We start from the raw sequence: 21,838 nt of genomic DNA, 5'->3' as shown, positions 1-21,838 counted from the left end.
TCCCCTAGTATAGGAGCACCCAGATACATACAACAAATACCAACAGACGTAAAAGGAGAAATTGATGGGAACACAATAATAGTAGGATACTTTAACAACTCACTCACATCAGTGGACAGATCCTCTAGAAAGAAAATCAATAAGGCAACAGAGATCCTAAATGACACAATAGAAAATTTAGACTTAATCGACATTTTTAGGATATTACATCCAAAAAAATCAGATATATATTCTTTTCATGTGCACATGGAACATTCTCAAGGACTGACCACATACTGGGGCACAAAACTAACCTCAACAAATTTAAGACTACAGAACTTATTTCAAATATCTTCTCTGACCAAAATGGCATGAAATTAGAAGTCAATCACAGGAAAAGAAATAAGAAAAATTAAACTACACGGAGACTAAAAAACATGCTACTAAAAAAGCAATGGGTCAATGAGGAAATCAAAAAGGAAATTAAAAAATAACTGGAGACAAATGGTAATGAAGACACAACCATTCAAAAGCTATGGGATGCTGCAAAAGCAGTCTTGGAGAAAAGTTCACAGCAATACACACTTTCCTCAGAAAAGAAGAAAAATTTCAAATAGACAACATAAAACCCACCACCTATATGAATTAGAAAAAGAAGAATAAACAAAACCCAAAATCAACAGAGGGAAGGAAATCATAAAAATCAGAGGGAAAATCACTAAAATAGAAATTCAAAAAAACAATAGAGAAAAAAAATCAGTAAAACCAAGAGCTGGTTCTTTGAAAGGGTAAAAAAAAAATTGACAAACCTCTGGCCAGATTCACCAGGAAGAGGAAAGAAAAATGCCAAATAAACAAATAAGAAACGAAAAAGGAGGAATCTCAACAGATACCACAGAAATACAAACAACTGTAAGAGAATATTATGAACAATTATATGCCAACAAATTTTACACCCTAGAAGAAATGGACAACTTTCTGGAGACTTACAGCCTGTCAAAACTGAATCAAGAAGAAGCAGATCAACTGAACAGACTGATAAATAGAAATGAAATTGAATATGTAATAAAAAACACTCCCTACACACAAAAGTCCAGGATCAGATGGCTTCACAGGCGAATTCCACCAGACATACAAAGAGGAAATTATACCCACACTCCTTAAACTTTTCCAAAAGGCTGAAAAAGAAGGAACACTCCCAAAGACATTCCATGATGCCACCATCACCCTAATGCCAAAAGCAGACAAAGATACTACCAAAAAAGAAAATTGTAGGCCAATATCTCTGATGAATATAGATGCAAAAATCTGCAACAAAATTTCAGCCAACCAAATCCAACAAGATATAAAAAGATCATACACCACGACCAAGTGGGATTCATCCCAGGTTCACGAGGATGGTTCAACATACATATATCAATTGACAACATACACCACAATAACAAAAGAAAAGCCAAAAACCACAGGATCATCTCAATAGATACAGAAAATGCACTTGACAAAGTCCAACATCCATTCATGATAAAAACTCTTACCAAAGTGGGTATAGAGGGACCATACCTTAATATAATAAAAGTCATTACAACAAACCCACAGCAAATATAATACTCATGGAGAAAAGCTGAAAGTTTTTCCACTAAAATCAGGAACAAGACAAGGATGCCCACTGTCATCACTTTTATTCAACATAATATTGGAAGTCCTAGACACAGCAATTAGACCAACAAAAGAAACAAAAGGTATCCAAACTGGAAGAGAAGAGGTAAAATTATTACTCGATGCAGATCACATGATACTATATGAAGAAAACCCTAAGGACTCCACACAAAAATTACTTGAACTGATCAATGAATTCAGCAAAGTAGCAGGATACAAGATTAACATTTAGAAATCAGTTGTTTTTCTGTATACTAAGAATGAAGTATTAGAAAAGGAACATAAAAATACAACACCTTTTAAAATCACACCCAAAAAATTAAATACCTAGGAATAAACCTGACTAAAGAGGTAAAAGACTTATATGCTGTGAACTATAAAACATTAATGAAGGAAATTAAAGAGAATTCAAAGAAATGGAAAGATATTCCATGTTCCTGGGTTGGAAAAATTAATATTGTAAAAATGCCATACTACCCAAAGCAATCTACAGATTCAATGCAATCCCTATCAAATTACCCATGACATTTTTCACAGAACTAGAACAAACAATCCAAAAATTTATATAGAACAATAAAAGACTCAGAAGTGCCAAAGCAATCCTGAGAAACAAAAATGAAGCAGGAGGCAAAACTCTCCCAGACTTCAGGCAATATTACAAAGCCACAGCAATCAAGACGGTGTGGTACGGTACCAAAACAGCCACATAGACCAATGGAAGAGAATAAAGAACACAGAAATAAACCCAAACATCTACGATCAAATTAGCCTTGAATAAAGGAGGCAAGGAAAAGACAGTCTTTTCAGCAAATGGTGCTGTGAAAACTGGACAGCCACATGTAAATCAATGAGACTGGAACATACCCTCATACCATGCACAAAAATAAACTCAAAATGGCTTAAAGACTTACATGTAAGACAAGACACCATCAGACGCCTAGAAGAGAACATAGGCAAAACAGTTGCTGACATCAACCTCACAAATGTTTTCTCAGGTCAGTCTCCCAAAACAACAGAAATAAAGGCAAAAATAAACCAATGGGACCTAATCAAACTGACAAGCTTTTGCATAGCAAAGGAAACCGTTAAAAAAAAAATAAAAGACAACCTACTGAATGGGATAAAATAGTTTCAAATGATGCACCCGACAAGGGCTTAATCTCTAAAATATATAAACAGGAGTTCCCATCGTGGCGCAGTGGTTAACGAATCCGACTAGGAACCATGAGGTTGCGGGTTCGGTCCCTGCCCTTGCTCAGTGGGTTAACGATCCGGCGTTGCCGTGAGCTGTGGTGTAGGTTGCAGACGCGGCTCGGATCCCGCGTTGCTGTGGCTCTGGCGTAGGCCGGTGGCTACAGCTCCAATTAGACCCCTAGCCTGGGAACCTCCATATGCCTCAGGAGCGGCCGAAGAAATAGCAACGACAACAGCAAAAAAGACAAAAAATAAATAAATAAATAAATAAATAAAATAAAATAAAATAAAATATATAAACAACTTACACAACTCAACAGCAAAAAAAACCAACAACCCAATGGAAAAACTGGCAAAAGACCTGAACAGACATTTCTCCAGAAAGATATACAGATGGCCAACAAGTACATGAAAAAATGCTCAGCATCACTGATTATTAGAGAAATGCAGATCAAAACTACTATGAGGTACCACCTCACACCTGTCAGAATGGCCATCATTAATAAGTCCACAAATAACAAATTCTGGAGAGGGTGTGGAGAAAAGGGAACCCTCCTGCACTGTTGGTGGGAACATAAACTGGTACAACCACTATGGAAAACAGTATGGAGGTACCTAAGAAAACTAGATATAGAACTACTATATGACCCAGCAATCCCACTCCTGGGCACATATCCAGACAAAACTTTCCTTGAAAAAGACACATGCACCTGCATGTTCACTGCAGCACTATTCACAATAGCCAGGACATGGAAACAACCTAAATGTCCATCAAAAGATGACTGGATTAAGACGATGTGGTATATATATACAATGGAACACTGCTTGGCCATAAAAAAGAACAAAATAATGCCTTTTGCAGCAACATGGATGGAACTAGAGACTCTCATACTAAGTGAAGTAAGTCAGAAAGAGAATGACAAATACCATATGATATCACATATCTAGAATTTAATATATGGCACAAATGAACCCTTCCACAGAAAAGAAACTCATGGACTTGGAAAACAGACTTGTGGGTGCCAAGGGGGAGGGAGTGGGATGGACTGGGAGTCTGGGGTTAATAGATGCAACTACTGCATTTGAAGTGGAAAAGCAATGAGACCCTCTGTATAGCACAGGGAACTATATCTAGTCACTTGTGATGGAACATGATGGAGGATAATGTGAGAAAAAGAATGTGTGTGTGTGTGTGTGTGTGTGTGGGTGTGGGTGTGGGTGTGGGTGTGTGTGGGGGTGTGTGTGGCTGGGTCACTTTGCTGTATAGTAGAAAATTGAGGAGTTCCCGTCGTGGCGCAGTGGTTAACGAATCCGACTGGGAGCCATGAGGTTACAGGTTCGGTCCCTGCCCTTGCTCAGTGGGTTAAGGATCCGGCATTGCAATGAGCTGTGGTGTAGGTTGCAGACGCGCTCGGATCCCGCGTTGCTGTGGCTCTGGCGTAGGCCGGGGGCTACAGCTCCGATTAGACCCCTAGCCTGGGAACCTCCATATGCCGAGGGAGCGGCCCAAGAAATAGCAAAAAAAACCAAAAAAAAAAATTTGACAGAACACTGTAAATCAACCATAATGAAAAAAATAAAAATCATAAAGTAAAAAATTTAAAAGTGTTTAAAAATATATGTATGACTGGGTTACTCTGGTGTACAGCAGAAATTGACAGACCACTGTAAATCAACTATAACAGAAAAAAATAAAAGTCTTTTTTTAATAAAAAGCATTTAGGTATTTATTTATGTTAAATTCTCTTTAGAGCCAGTAAGACAAGAGTTACATATTTCTTCAGATGTTTATTAAATCTTCCCAAACCCATCTGAAATCTCCATTAATTAAAATTCTTATTAAGTATTAAAAAAAATGTGGTATGTGTGTGTGGCTGGGGCTACTCTGGGCCAAAGCAAGAATGCAGTTCGACGGTTACTAAAACAAGAGTGCTCACTGACATCTCTGACCTCAGAGAGGGCTTCAGCAGTTCCCTGTTTGTCTGGCAGAAGCTCTAGGGTTAATAAATGGATTTCCTTCCTGTAGAGTCTAGGTACCCTTTAAATTGCTATTTTTTGACTATGTCCCAGGGTAAGCAAGCCTGTGGTCAGGCCGCTCAGCTACATCCGTCACTACTTTAGGTCACCAGGAATGGAGTTCCCATGGATACCATATCTCCATCTTTCCTACCCATTTCTACCTAGTCCTATGTGCAGTACCTGTTCTATCACCCTCAGGTCTTCTTCAGGAGGAACTGCTGTATATGTAGGTGTAGATTAGGTGTGTCCAGAGAAGAGGTGAGCTAAGGTTCTTCCTATGCCATTTTGCCCTCCCTTGTCTTATTTTTTATTTGTAGTAGTTCTTTATATATCCTGAATACAAGTCCTTTATCAAATGTATCTTTTACTCTGTGACTTGTCTCTTCCCTCTCCTTAACGATATCTTTTGAACAACAGATCTTTATTTTAATAAAGTACAACTTATCAATAAAAAAATCTTTGTATATGTGTACAATGGAATATTAGCCAAAAAAAGAATGAAATAATGTCATTTGCGGCAACATGGACAGTTCTAGAGATTACCATACTAAGTGAAGTAAACCAGACAAAGAAAGACAAATATCCCTTGATATGGCTTATATGTGAAATCTAAGAAAAGGATACAGGAGTTCCTGTCGTGGCTCAGTGGTTAACAAACCCGACTGCTAAACATGGGACACGGGTTTGATTCCAGGACTCACTCAGGGAGCTAGGGATCCAGCATTGCCATGGGCTGTGGTATGGGTCACAGATGCAGCTTGGATCCTGCGTTGCTATGGCTGTAGCATACACCAGTAGCTACAGTTCACATTCAACCCTTAGCCTGGGAACCTGCATGTGCCATGGGTGTGGCCCTAAAAAGACAAAAAGACAAAAATAAATAAATTTAAAAAGGATATGAATGAATTTATTTATAAGCAGAAAGAGACTCAGAGACTTCAAAAACAAACTCATGGTTACCAAAGAGGAAGGAGGAGAGATAAATTAGGGGATTGGGATTAAAATATACATACTATTATATATATAAAAATAGATAACCAACAAGGACCTACTGTACAGCATAGGGAACTATATATACTCAATATCTTGTAATAAGCATTAATAATGGAAGAGAATATAAAAGAAGAATGTGTGTGTGTGTGTGTGTGAATCACTTTACTGTACACCTAAAACTAACAAAACACTGTAAATCAACTATATTTCAATAAAAATTTTTTAAAAAGAAAAGGAATTGATGATTGATCTTTGAGGTCTATCTGTTGCCTATGGTTTTGCAGCTGACTATTCCAAGACAATAAAGGGATAGTCTAGGAGTTCCCATTGTGGCACAGCGGAAACTAATAGGACTAGGAACCGTGAGGCTGTGGGTTCAATCCCTGGCCTCGTTCAGTGGGCTAAGGATCTGGTGTTGCTGTGAGCTGTGGTGTAGGTCGAAGACGTGGCTCGAATCCTACACTGCTGTGGCTGTGGTGTACGCCGGCAGCTGTAGCTCTGATTAGACCCCTAGCCTGGGAACCTCCATATGCCTCAGGTGTGGCCCTAAAAAAGCAAAAAAAAAAAAAAAAAAGGTACTCTATAGGGAAAAAAAAAAAGATTTTTGTCTACCCCTAGGTCAAAAAGTTATTTCCCTATGCTTCCTTCAAAGTGCATTATTACTGTATATTTCCCATTTATATCTACAATCCATCTGGAACTGAGTTTCAAGTATATGCTGTGAAATAGGGTTCAAGATTCACTGATTTCAATACTGACTCAAAACCACTTATTGATGAGGCCATCATTTTTTCATTCCAATTGGCAAAGCATCACCTATTGCAAAGGATATCATTTCCCTAATGCACTGCAAATCACCTTTTTCATATATCACTACTTGATATAAACATAATAATCTGTTTCTAGACCCTCTATTTTTATTTTTTTTAATTTATTAAAGTATAGTTGATTTACAGTGTATTAATTTCTGCTGTACAGCCAAGTGACTCTCTCTCTATATATATATATGTATATATATGCATATATATATATATATAAAATCAGATAGGTGTTCTTTTTCATATTTTTCCATGGCAGTTTATCACAGGGTATTAAATATATCTCCCTGGGCTCTACACTAGGACCTTGTTGTACCAATTCACTCTTTTTTTTTTCCCACTGTACAGCACGGGGATCAAGTTATCCTTACATGTATACATTTTTTTCCCACCCTTTGTTCTGTTGCAACATGAGTATCTAGACAAAGTTCTCAATGCTATTCAGCAGGATCTCCTTGTAAATCTATTCTAAGTTGTGGCTGATAAGCCCAAGCTCCCGATCCCTCCCACTCCCTCTCTCTCCCATCAGGCAGCCACAAGTCTCTTCTCCAAGTCCATGATTTTCTTTTCTGTGGAGATGTTCATTTGTGCTGGATATTAGATTCCAGTTATAAGTGATATCATATGGTATTTGTCTTTGTCTTTCTGGCTCATTTCACTCAGTATGAGATTCTCTAGCTCCATCCATGTTGCTGCAAATGGCATTATGTCATTCTTTTTTATGGCTGAGTAGGATTCCATTGTGTATACATACCACATCTTCCGAATCCAATCATCTGTCGATGGACATTTAGGTTGTTTCCATGTCCTGGCTATTGTGAATAGTGCTGCAATGAACATGCGGGTGCATGTGTCTCTTTTAAGTAGAGTTTTGTCCCGATAGATGCCCAAGAGTGGGATTGCGGGGTCATATGGAAGTTCTATGTATAGATTTCTAAGGTATCTCCAAACTGTTCTCCATAGTGGCTGTACCAGTTTACATTCCCACCAATAGTGCAGGAGGGTACCCTTTTCTCCATAGCCCCTCCAGCAGTTGTTATTTGTGGACTTATTAATGAGGGCCATTCTGACTGGTGTGAGGTGGTATCTCATGGTAGTTATGATTTGCATTTCTCTTATAATCAGTGATGTTGAGCATTTTTTCATGTGTTTTCTGGCCATCTGTATATCTTCCTTGGAGAACAGTCTATTCAGGTCTTTTGCCCATTTTTCCATTGATTGATTGGCTTTTTTGCTGTTGGGTTGTATAAGTTGCTTATATATTCTAGAGATTAAGCCCTTGTCCGTTGCATCGTTTGAAACTATTTTCTCCCATTCTGTAAGTTGTCTTTTTGTTTTCTTTTGGGTTTGCTTTGCTGTGCAAAAGCTTTTCAGTTTGATTAGGTCCCATTGTTTTATTTTTGCTCTAATTTCTATTGCTTTGGGAGACTGACCTGAGAAAATATTCATGACGTTGATGTCCGAGAGTGTTTTGCCTATGTTCTCTTCTAGGAGTTTGATGGTGTCCTGTCTTATATTTAAGTCTTTCGGCCATTTTGAGTTTATTTTTGTGCATGGTGTTAGGGTGTGTTCTAATTTCATTGCCTTGCATGCTTTGTACAGGTTTCCCAGCAATGCTTGCTGAATAGACTTTCTTTTTCCCATTTGATGTTCTTGCCTCCCTTATCAAAGATTAATTGACCATAGGTGTCAGGGTTTATTTCCGTGTTCTCTATTCTGTTCCATTGGTCTGTCTGTCTGTTTTGATATCAGTACCACACTGTTTTGATGACTGTGGCTTTGTAATATTTCTTGAAGTCTGGGAAAGTTATGCCTCCTGCTTGGTTTGTTTCTCAGGATTGCTTTGGCAATTCTGGGTCTTTATTTTTATTTTTTTATTTTTTTATTTTATTTTATTTTATTTTTTACTTTATTTTATATTTTATTTTATTTTATTTTATTTTATTTATTTATTTTTTGCTTTTTAGGGCCACACTTGCAGCATATGGAGGTTCCCAGGCTAGGAGTCTAATCAGAACTACAGCTGCCAGCCTATACCATAGCCACAGCAACGCAGGATCTGAGCTGAATCTTTGACCTACACCACATCTCACACCAATGCCAGGTCCTCAACCCACTGAGCGAGGCCAGGGATCAAACCTACAACCTCATGGTTCCTAGTCAGATTTGTTTCCGTTGCGCCACGATGGGAACTCCAACAGTCTCATTTTTAGATCTCAATGAGAAACCTTGCAATATTTCACAACTGAGTATGATGTCTTCCATAGGCTTTTGGTAAACATCCTTTATCAGAGTAAGAAAATTCCCTTCTATTCTCATTTTGCTAAGAGTTTTTATCATGAAATGGTTTTATTTTCACTTCAGTTTTAGGAAAATTATTGAAATGAGTGCAGCCCTTAGAGCTCCTTTTCCAGAAAAGTAAACTCTCAAACTTATATGGGTTCAGACTTCCCACTGTGGTGGAAGAGAATTGGCAGCCATCTTTGCAGTGCCAGGACAAGAATCTGGCCTTGCCACAGCTGTGTCATAGATCACAACTGTGGCTCAGATCTGATCCCTGACCCAGAAACACCATATACCATGTGGTAGCCAAAAAAGGAAAAGAAAACATAAACAAAGAAACAAAATTTATATGGTTCCTGGGTCATGGTAGGTTGCACTTACTCCCATACCCATCTGAAGAGTACCCAATGGGATCAGAGCTCTACTCCCACATACACCATCTCCATGCATACAGAGCATGGACATATATTTCTCGTTTATATCTACAATCCATCTGGAATTGAGTTTGGAGTATACGCTGTGAAATATTCTGTTATACTTTTTTTTTTTTTTTTGTCTTTTTAGGGCTGAACCTGCGGCATATGGAAGTTCCCAGGCTAGGGGTCCAATCAGAGCTACAGCTGCCAGCCTACTCCACAGCCACAGCAACATAGGATTTGAGCTGTGTCTGTGACCTACACCTCAGATCACAGCAATGCCAGATCCTTAACCCAATGAGTGAGGTCAGGGATCCAACCCACAACCTCATGGTTCCTAATCAGATTCATTTCCACTGTGCCATGATGGGAACTCCTCTGTTATACATTTTGAGATGGCTTCTAGTCATGTTGAACTGCTAGCCTAGCCAAGTCATTTCCCTTGGTATCAGTTTTGTTTTTGTCAATGCACTCATTTTGTGTGATCTCTCCATAACTGTATTTTCCCATATCTTGTTGATCTGAATGCATAATTTTTAAAAATGTGCTATTTTTCAGTAATACATAAATACTATAGCAGAAATATCAAAAAATGTCAAGGAACAGGTAGGTAGGCCAAACTTCATTTCACCATATTTACTGCCCTGTTTTAATTATGACTGATTATGTTCAGCCAATAAGACAGAAACATACAAATGAACTAATTACAATTCAATTCTATTCAAATGCAGTTTACCAGGAGTTAAAGATTATCTATTTGATTGCAGGAAATCAAAAATAATCATATGACACAGTATGTAACAACCATGTCCTGGCAGCCAACAACAGTTACTTAACTGTTGCTATCAGATTAGAGCCAAAATAGCTCATACCTTTATACTAAACATAGATTAGGAATGATTTTATGGCAGTATATCATAATGTGACAAATCATGGTTTCAAAGTGATTGCTTATAACCTAGTACTACAAAATAAATGTATATAATATTGCTAAAAATGATCACTGTTTGTGTGTTAAAATTTATAGGGCCATACTTACCTTCACATTTTTCAAGAATCTGGACTGTTTCTCCTATTTCTAAGACCAACCCTTGAGGGACAGATCCTCGAAAGCTGCATATCACTAGAAAAACAAGCATAAACACATCAATTAACATTTAAGGTACTGAAACAGAGTCAGTGTCACTGAAATTAAGCACTGAATTTTCTTAAATATATACTCTCCCTTCCAATTCATTTTTCAAATACCTAAGTCCCTATCAATTTAATCTATGGTTTAGAACACTTAAAGTACATTTGGAGAAAATCACTATTACTTAGTGGTGTATGCATGCGTGCATATGTGTGAAAACATTTCTATAAACAGCCTCTCTCTCCCCTTCAACATGACTTATGTTCACATGTTCTTTTGGTCAAGTATGTATCAATTAAGAAAAAATGTTAACTCATGATTAAAGAAATACAAATCAAAACCGCTACGAGGTACCACCTTACACCAGCCAGAATGGCCACCATCAAAAAGTCTACAAACAGTAAATACTGGAGAGGGGGTGGAGAAAAAGGAACCCTAGTACACTGTTGGTGGCATTGTAAACTGATGCAACCACTGTGGAAAACAGTATGCTGATTCCTCAGAAAACTAAAAAGAGAACTCCCATTTGATCCAGCAATCTCGCTCCTGGACATCCGTCCAGAGAAAACCATGACTCTGATGTTCATTGCAGCACTCTTTGCAATAGACAAGGCATGATCCACCAACAGAGGACTGGATCAAGAAGAGGTGGTACATATACACAATGGAATATGACTCAGCCATTAAAAGGAATGAAATACCCGCATTTTTAGCAACTGGATGGACCTAGAAATTATCATGCTAAGTGAAGTCAGCCATACAATGAGACACCAATATCAAATGCTTTCACTGACATGTGGAATCTGAAAAAAGGACAGACTGAACTTCTTTTCAGAACGGATGCTGACTCACAGACATTGAACTTATGGTCTCCAGAGGAAACAGTTTTGGGGTGGGGGGAAGTGTTTGGGTTGTGGGATGGAAATCCTGTGAAGTTGGATTGTGATTATCATTATACAACTACAGATGTGATAAATTCATTGAGTAATAAGAAAATAAAAATAAAATTAAAATAATTTTAAAAAATAAAAAATGTTAAATAAAATGGATAAAAAAAAAGAAAAGAAAAAATGGGAGATCCTGTTGTGGCTCAGCAGAAACAAAACCGAGTAGTATCCATGAGGATGCAGGTTTGATCCCTGGCCCCACTCAGCGGATTAAGAATCTGGCATTGCCATGAGCTGTGGTGTAGGTCACAGATGCGGCCTGAATCTGGGGTTGCTGTGGCTACGGCGAAGGCTGGCAAGTGTGGCTCCGATTTGATCCTTAGCCTGGGAACTTCCATATGCTGCAGGTGCAGCCCTAAAAAGGAAAAAGAAAAAGAAAAAAAATGAAAAAGGAAAAACTGAACACTGGAAGCTTCTTATCTACTATACACAGACAAACAGATATTTTTAAAAGGATCACCAAATAAAATATGATTATGCTCAACAAAATCTCCATAATAAAAATAAGGATTAATGAGATACAAAGCAAATGTACCACAGAGAAAATTTACAGATACTCATCAAAATCCCATGTATATTTATTTTTAGAAAACTGATAAATCAATTCCAAAATTTACATAATACAAAGAACCAAGAATAGCCTTGTCAGTCTTAAAAGACATACACTATCATACACCAAGCCTTAGAGTCTAAAATTGGTGATTTGAAAACACTAACATTGATAGACACCAAGGCAAGACTGATCAAAAAAAAAAAAGAGGAGTTCCTGTCGTGGCACAGTGGTTAATGAATCTGACTAGGAACCATGAGGTTGCTGGTTCGGTCCCTGCCTTTGCTCAGTGGGTTAATGATCCGGCATTGCAATGAGCTGTGGTGTAGGTTGCAGACGCGGCTTGGGTCCCAAGTTGCTGTGGCTCTGGCATGGGCTGGCAGCTACAGTTCCAATTCGACCCCTAGCCTGGGAACCTCCATATGCCGCAGGAGGGGCCCAATAAATAGCAAAAAGGCAAAAAATAAAATAAAAAAAAAGAGAGAAAAGGTACAAATTATCAGTATCAGCAATAAAAACATCAAATAATGAACAAAGAAACATTAGATTAAATTTTATAACAAAAATCTTTAATTTTAAAATAGATGAATAAATCTGTAGAAAGATAAACTTACAAAAACTTACAGAGGAGTTCCCGTTGTGGCTCAGCAGAAACAAATCTGACTAGTATCCATGTGGATGCAGGTTTGATCCCCAGTCTCACTCAGTGGGTTAAGGATTCGGCGTCCCCATGAGCTGTGGTATAAGTTGCAGATGCAAGTGGGATCTGCCATGGCTGTGGCTGTGGCACAGGCCAGTGGCCACAGCTCTGATTCAACCCCTAGCCTGGGAATCTACATATGCCATGGGTGGGGCCCTAAAAAGACCCAAAAAAAAAAAAAACCTGACAGAGAAGTTAAAAATTTGAATAGTCTTATATCTATTAAAGAAAAGTGAATCTGTAATTAAAGTTTTCCCACAAATGAAATACCAGGTCCTGATTACTCTACAAGTAAATTTGTGCAAATATTTTAGGAAGAAATACTAATCATAAATAAATTCCTTCAGAGAACAGGGAAGAGAATTCATTTTGAACTCAATATGAAAATAAAAGCTGACAAGGAAATTATAAGAAAGGAAAGTTACAGGCCAATCTCTCATGATTATAGATATAAAAATCTCGTTTAAAAAAATAAAGTCAAATCAAACTCTATATAAAAAGAATCATGGCCAACTTGAATTTATTCCAGAATGCAAGATTGGCTTAATGCTTTAAAAAAAATCAATAAAGGGATAAATTGTATGATCTCTATAAATGCAAAAGAGGCATTTGGTAAAATTCAATGTCCACTCATGACTATGATTCTTAAAAAATAAGAACAGAAGGAAACTTCCTTAATATGATAAAGGTTATGTACAATGTGTCTATGGCAATGATTATACATATTGGTGAAATATTCAGCATTTTATGACTAGGGTTAGGAACAAGAAGATGTCCACCCTGTGCAAATAAAGCAAAAAAAGAAATAAAATGTATAATGATTAGAAACAAAGAAATAAAAGCGTTGTCACCTGCAGGCCTGATTATATTTAAAACAATCAAAAAGAACCTAGATATAAATCAATACATAAAATATGTGAATGTGTAGCAAGGTCACTAAACAGAAGGTGAATTTTTTTAATCTATATAGGCACAAACAATTAGAAAATGAAGTGTTTTAGAAATACACAATTTACAACAGCATCAAAAAATGTCAAGTAACTATACATAAATCTAAGAGACATATGGAAGAATTCTTCCATATGTAGATATACTAAAAGTCCAATAAATGAAGGTTATATCATATTAATTAAATCCAAGACTCAACAGTGTAAAAATATAGACTCCCTCCCAATTCATCATTACATTCCACGCAATCTCAACCAAAATTCCAACAGACATTTTGTGGAAATCAATAAACTGAATAAACAATGTGTAAGAAAATGCAAAAGACGGGAGTTCCCATTGTGGCTCAGCAGAAATGAATCTGACTAGCTCCCATGAGGATGCAGGTTTGATCCCTGGCCTCACTCAGTGGGTTAAGGATCCGGCATTGCCACGAACTGTGGTGTAGGTCACAGATGTGGCTTGGATCCCACGTTACTGTAGCTGTGGTGTAGACCAGCAGCTACAGCTCTGATTCGACCCCTAGCCTAGGAACCTCCATATGCCACTAGTGCAGCCCTAAAAAGACACACACACAAAAATGCAAAAGATGAAGTAGAGGAACATATATAATACCTGTTATCAGCCTTCCCATTGTTTAAAAAAAAAAAGCCCAAGATGTAAAACTGTTTGTGTGTGTATAGCATGCATCTATTTGCATGTACACATATATGAGTACATATTTACACTCTACCGAAGACATTAAATTTGCTTATTGGTTACCACAGACAATGCTGGGTCCTCAAAAATTCATGTGTTGCAACCTAATCCCCAATGTGATAGTATTTGGAAGTGGAGGCTTTGGGAGCTGATTATGCCATGAAAATGGATTCTTCCTGTATAGGATTAATGCTTAATAAATTAAGACCCTAGAGGGACCCCTCACCCCTTTCACCATGCAAGTCAGCAGTCTGGAACTGATGGGGGCCTTCATCCAAACCTGACAATGCTATCACCCTGATCTCAGACTTTTCATCCTCCAGAGCTGTGAGAAATGTCTATTATTTAAGCCATCCAGTCTATAGTTTTGTTACAGCAGCTTGAACTGGACTAAGACATTGGTAATCAGTATGCTCTTACTAGAGTATCGGGTTATATGTATTAATACCTACAGCATTATCAATCATCTGCAAATATTTTAAATTCCAAATGCAAAATCAAATTCTGAACAAACACAAACAACAAAGCAATTATACCAACTTCTATCATTTAATGCCATATAGATTCAGAAATGTTAAGAAACGGCAAATACTCTTGAGCATCCTTCATTAAGTACCAAGTGAGGGGAAAAATGGTCTTCCCTGGGATTTACTGGGTTGAACCTCTCATCATAACAGAGAAAAAATCATGTTCCAGTATATTTCAAGTCAATGCAAGAGCAGCTGTCTACAAATGCTTAGGTCAAAAGTATGGAATCTCCAAACTTACAGTTACCAAAGGGGAAACATCAGAGGGGAGAAATGAATTAGGAGTTTGGGATTAACATATGCACAATAGTACATATAAAAGACATAGGACTTCCTGTTGTGGTGCAGAGGAAACAAATCTGACTAGGAAGACTGAGGTTTTGGGTTCGATTCCTGGCCTCCCTCAGTGGGTTAAGGATCTGGCATTGCTGTGAGCTGTGGTGTAGGTCGCAGACGCAGCTCAGACCCTACATCGCTATGGCTGTGGCGTAGGCTGGCAGCTGCAGCTCTGACTTGACCCCTAGTCTTGGCACCTCCATATGCCGTGGGGGCAGCCTAAAAAGCAAAAAAAAAAAAAGACATGACAAAGCCCTACTGTATAGCAGGGAATTCTATTCAATATTCTGTAATAGCATATATGGGGAAGAATTTGAAAAACAATGGATACATGTATATATATAAATGAATCACTTTGCTGTACATCTGAAAGTAACACAATATTGTAAATCAATTATATGCCAATAAAATTTGTTTAAAAGTATGTAATCTCTGATCCATGGCTTATAGTAAAACTACAATATCCGCAAATCAATGTGATACACCACATTAACAAACTGAAGAATAAAAACCATACGATCCTGTCAATAGATGCAGAGAAAGCTTTTGATAAAATCCAACACCCATGTCTAATAACCCTCCAGAAAATGGGCACTGAAGGAATCTACCTCAACATGGTGAAGTCCATACATGACAAACCCAGATCTGATATCATTCTCAATGGCGAAAAGCTGAAAGAATTCCTGTTGAGATCAGGAACAAGACCTGCTCTCGCCACTTCTGTTCAACATAGTTTTGAAAGTCCTAGCCACAGCAATCAGAGAAGAAAAAGGAAATAAAAGGAATCCAAATTGCAAAGTAAGAAATAAAACTATCACTTTTTGCAGATGCATGTTACTATACCTATAAAAAGACACTACCAGAAAACTGTTAGAGCTCATTTGTGGAGTACAAAATTAATACACAGAAATCAACTGCATTTCTATCCACTAACACTGGAAGATCAGAGAAACTAGAGAAACAATCCCATTTACTGTCACATCAAAAAGAATAAAATACCTAGGAATAAAACTACCTAAACAGACAAAAGGCTTGTACTCAGACAGCTATAAGATGCTGATGAATTAAATCAAAGACGACACAAACAGATGGAAAGATATACCATGCTCTCGGATTGGACGAATCAATATTGGCAAAATGACTATACTACTCAAGGCAATTTACAGATTTGATGCAATCCCTATCAAATTACCAATGGCATTCTTCACAGAACTAAAACAAAATATTTTAAAATGTGTTTGAAAATACAAAAGGCCCCAAATAGTCAAAGCACCTGAGAAAGAAAAATGGAGCTGGAAGAATCAGGCTCTTTGGCTTCTGACTATGCTACAAAGCTACAGTCATCAAAACACTATGGTACTGGCACAGGAAGAGAAATATAGATCAATAGAACAGGATAGAAAGCCCAGAAATAAACCCAAGCACCTATGGTCAATTAATCTATGACAAAGGAGGCAATAATATACAATAGCTAAAAGACAGTCTCTTCAATAACTAATGCTGGGAAAACTGGACAGCTACATACAAAGGAATGAAATTAGAACATTCTCTAACACCATACACAAAAATAAACTCAAAATGGATTAAAGACCTAAATGTAAGACTAGATACTATAAAACACTTAGAGGAAAACATAGGCAGAACACTCTCTGACATAAACTGCAGCCATATCTTCTCAGAACCACCTCCCAGAGAAACGACAGTAAAAACAAAAATAAACCAGTGAGACCTAATTAAACTTAAGAGTTTTGGTGCAGCAAAGGAAACCACAAACAAAACAAAAAGACAACCCTCAGAACAAGAGAAAATACTTGCAAATGAAACAACCGACAGGGTATTAATCTCCAAAATATACAAACATCTCATATAGCTCAATATCAAAAAAACCAACAACCCAACAAAAAAATGGCTAGAAGATCTAAACAGACATTTCTCTGAAGAAGACATATACATTGCTAAAAAATCCATGAAAAGGTGCTCAACATCACTAATTATCAGAGAAATACAAATTGACACTACTATGAGCCACCACCTTACACCAGCCAGAATGGCCATAATTTAAAAATCTACAAACAACAAATTCTGGAGAGGGTGTAGAGAAAAGGGAACCCTCTTACACTGTTGGTGGGAATGTGTGTTGGTTCAACCACTACAGAAAACAGTATAGAGCTTCCTCAAAAAACTAAAAATAGAACTACTTGGAGTTCCCGTCGTGGTGCAGTGGTTAATGAATCTGACTAGGAACCATGAGGTTGCTGGTTCGGTCCCTGCCCTTGCTCAGTGGGTTAAGGATCCGGCATTGCCATGAGCCATGGTGTAGGTCGCAGATGCAGTTCAGATTCCACATTGCTGTGGCTGTGGTGTAGGCCAGTGGCTACAACTCCAATTCGACCCCAAGCCTGGGAACCTCCATATGCCCCAGGAGCGGCTCAAGAAAAGACAAAAAATAAAATAAAAAATAAATAAAAATACAACTACCATATAATTCAACAAGCCCACTGCTGGGCATCTATCCAGAGAAAACTGTAATTCGAAAAGATATGTGTACCCCAATGTTCACTGCAGCACTATTTACAACAGTCAAGGCATGGAAGCAACCTAAACGTCCATCAACAGAGGAATGGATAAAGAAGATGTGGTACATATATACAATGGAATATTACTCAGCCACAAAAAAAGAATGGAATAATGTCCTTTGCAGCAACATGAATGGACACAGAAAATACCATTTACTAAGTGAAGTTAGACAGTGACAGAAAAACATCGTATGATATCACCTCTATGAGGAATCTAAGGAGAAAAAAAAAAGGATTCAAATGAACTTATTTGCAGAACAGAAACAGACTCACAGATTCTGAAGAACTGAGTAACCCAAGGAGATGGTGGGGGGTGGGAGGGATAGACTGGGGATTTGGGATTGGCATATGCAGACTGAGGTATATGGAATGACTGGCCAATGACGACCTGCTGTAGAACACAAAGAACTCTACCTAGTGTTCTGTGATAATCCACTTTAAGAAATTACCAAAAAAAAGGCAACTTAAATACAAAGAATGTAGAAGAAAGGGAGAAAAAAAAGACCTATAATAAATAAAATTTTAGAAGTTCAAAAAATAGGAAAATAAATATATGAAACCAAAATTTTCATCCAGTTTTTGCAAAGACTAATAACTTGATAAACCCTAAGCCAAAGTGACTCAAACAAACAAACAAAAATGTTTAGTCTCTCACTGGGCTTTTGTGCTTAGTGGGGAGATGGGGCCACCTCCAGGGCTCCCAGCCTGGCTCTTCCAGGACTCGGGTCTGGGCTGCTGACAAAACCCCACAGCCATGTGTTAAAGGGTTTTCCTCTCAAGAGTTTAGAGAAGAGCACCAGTCACCTCAGACTGACTCATGGGGACATGAAGCCTTTTTCCTGTCCTGAAAGACAAAACCAGGAATAACTAGGTGAAATTAAATTACAGGCCATCTTTTCAGAGGAATAACCTGCCATAAATAAAAAACACAAGACAATTCACATCCTAGTGTAGAACCAACCTCAGGATACATTAGGTTGAAAGAAAACAAAACGCAGCAAACTATGTGTGGATATGTGATTGTTTGCGGGTGTGGTGTTTTTTAAAAGATCCACAAGGGTAAAGATGCCCATGAGGTTATACAGACAGAGAATACCTCCTGAAGGACTAAGAAACTAATAAGACTATGAAACTTCATTCATACTGGTGAATGCCCTGTCTGAATGCAATAGAAATGGAAAGATGGGGAACAGCAATGAAAGGGAAAATGTTTTGTAAATATTTAAATGTACGACTTAAAGAAAAAGCTCTTTATAAGATTATCACATAATAAACAAAGAAAGCAATTTTTTTTAAAAAATAGTAGGCTTGGAGTTCCCATGTGGCTCAGCGGGTTAAGGAGTCAGCATTGTCACTGCAATGGCTCAGGTCACTTCTGTGGCACGAGTTCAATCCCTAGCCTTGGGTGCAATCAAAAAAAAAGGGGGGGGGGGCTCTCTCTGCTGGAACCACAATTTTTTTTTCTTTTTAGGGCTGCACCTGCAACATATGGAAGTTCCCAGGCTAGGGGTCAAATACAAAATCAGAGCTGCAGCTGCCAGTCTATGCTCCAGCTACAGCAAAAGCAGATTCAAGGCACATCTGCAACCTACACTGCAGCTTGCAGCAACACCAGATCCTTAACCCACTGAGCGAGGCCAGGGATCAAACCTGCATCCTCATGGATACTATTTGGATTCTTAATCTACTGAGCCACAGTGGGACTCCCTGGAACCACAATTTTTAATAAAGATTAATGAGATTCAATTTGTGAGGATAAAATTTTCAGGGTCAGTACTGTAGTACTGGCTGCAAAGATTGCAAATCCATGTGACAATCTGAGCTCTCCTGAAAGCTAGATAAAATGTTTTTGTTTCTGTTTTTGAGGGGACGAAGGAAGCACAGGGTTTAGCCTGGCAAACAGAAGGCACTCAAGACCTATTTGTTGAATGAATGAGTAAATACTTTTCTATCACAAGCACATATATTCTCAGTGGGTTCTTTTGTTGGTACATCTTCCAATGTTTTTAGGATTATTATCATGAAAAACAGTTGCAGCAATGAATTAGAATTTGAAGCAAGTTTTGCCTTAAAATCATTCAGAAATGTCTTCTCAATGCTTAAAAAATAAAAGTAGTAGAAGAAAAAAAAATTTCTACAAAAAGACTTCCACAAGAATGTTCATAGAAGCTTTATTCACAGTAGCCCATAACTGGAAACCAACTGTTTATCAAAAAGAGAACAGATAAAATACGTAATATTCATATAATGCAAAACCACTTTAAAATAAAAATAAAGATTAATTGATACAAGTAACACATTGGGTGAATACCACAATCTTTATGTTGAGCAAAGTAAGGTGTAAAAACATACACACTACATAATTCCATTTACAAAGAGATTTTAAAAAGGTTAAATTAATTGGGTAAATAAAATCAGAATACCAGTTGCCTCCACAGGAACAAGGACTAATTGGGTAAGCACAGAAAGAATGTGCTGGAAAGACAGAAATAGTGTTTGGGAGTGGGTTACATAACTGCGTACTTTAATCAAAATTACACGATTTACTGCAACCTCTGCAATTTAATATATGTGAATTTTGCCTCAAGATGTATCAAGGACTAATATAATATCCAAACTATAAAATTATTAAATAAAGGAATAAACTTTTATGACCTTAAACAATGATTTCTTATATATATCAAAATCATAAGCAACAAAAGAAAGAGTAAATAAACTGGACTTCATCAAACTTGAAAATTTTTGTGCTACAAAGGACAATCTAAGAAGAAGACAACCCATGACAGGGGAGAAAATATTTTCAAATCATGTATTTTATAAGGGATTCACATCCAGAATTTATTTAAAAAAAAAAAAACTTTAACTCAAAAATAAATAACCCAATTTAGAAATGGACAAAAGATCTGATAAAGGATATTTCTTTAAAGAAGGTAAACTAAAAGCTAATAATAAGCACATGAAAAGATGCTCAACATCATCTTTTTTAACATTCATGAAATGCTAATAAAAACCATTAAATACCACTTTATATCCACTAGGATGGCTATAATGTGAAGACTGGATTCCTGGCCCAGGAACTTCCATAAGCTGTGGGGGCAGCCATTTATATGGGGAATATAAAATGGTACAGCTACTGTGATAAACAGTTTGGCAGTTCCTCAAAAAGTCAATATAATATCATATGATATAATTATCATGTGATTCAGCATTTCTACTCCTGGGTATACACCCCAAGAGAACCGAAAGCATGTTTACACAAATGTTGACAACCAATTCACAAAAGCCGAAAAGTGAAAATGATTCATATTAGCCATCAATTGATGAATAAAATGTGTATATCTATACTGTGAAATATTACTTGTCCATAAAAATAATGAAGTGCTGATACATGCTATGACATAAAATGAACCTTGATGGGAGTTCCTGTCATGCCACAGTGGAAATGAATCTGACTAGGAACCACAGGGTTGCAGGTTTGATCCCTGCCCTCGCTTAGTGGGTTAAGGATCCAGTGTTGCCATGAATGCAGTGTAGGTTGCAGATGCAACTCGAATCTGGCATTGCTATGGCTGTGGCGTAGGCCAGTGACTACAGCACTGATTCAACCCCTAGCCTGGGAACCTCCATATGCCAAGGATACAGCCCTAAAAAGCAAAAAATAAATAAAATAAAATGAACCTTGAAAACCTATGCTAAGTTAAAGAAGCCAGACACAAAAGGCCACATGTCATATGATTCCATTTATATGAAATCTCCAGAACAGGCAAATACATGGGCATTGAAAGTAGATTCACGATTGCTAGATCCTGGGGAAGGGAGAGTGACTGCTATTGGGAAAAGGGATTCATTTTAGAGTGATAAAAATGTTCTAGAATTAGATGGTGGCGGTGGTTATATAGCCTTTTGAATATATTAAAACCTCTGAATTGTACATGTTTTTTAAATGGCAAAGGAACACAAGTGGTTGTCCTTGACTCCTGATAAGTCAACAGATGTAAGTAATACTGCTCAGTTATATTCAAGGAATCAATGTCATGTCTGAAGTGATGAACAAGCTGAGACCACACC

General features: G+C 37.5%; 1 protein-coding gene across 5 annotated transcripts in view; it reads right to left on the bottom strand.

The window, feature by feature from the left end:
- DOCK3 (dedicator of cytokinesis 3) overlaps positions 1 to 21,838 on the bottom strand; it is a 489,707-nt gene that overhangs the window by 424,079 nt on the left and 43,790 nt on the right. For all 5 annotated transcript variants that reach the window (XM_047775399.1, XM_047775426.1, XM_047775408.1 and 2 more), the window contains exon 2: positions 10,398 to 10,481. In XM_047775399.1, coding sequence (XP_047631355.1) covers positions 10,398 to 10,481 — 84 coding nt within the window. The remainder of the gene's footprint in view (positions 1 to 10,397; positions 10,482 to 21,838) is intronic.

This window comes from Phacochoerus africanus, chromosome 1 (assembly GCF_016906955.1).
Source record: "Phacochoerus africanus isolate WHEZ1 chromosome 1, ROS_Pafr_v1, whole genome shotgun sequence".
Lineage (NCBI taxonomy): Eukaryota > Metazoa > Chordata > Mammalia > Artiodactyla > Suidae > Phacochoerus > Phacochoerus africanus.
Note: the sequence above shows the minus strand (reverse complement) of the source record. Positions and strands in the feature narration are given on the sequence as shown.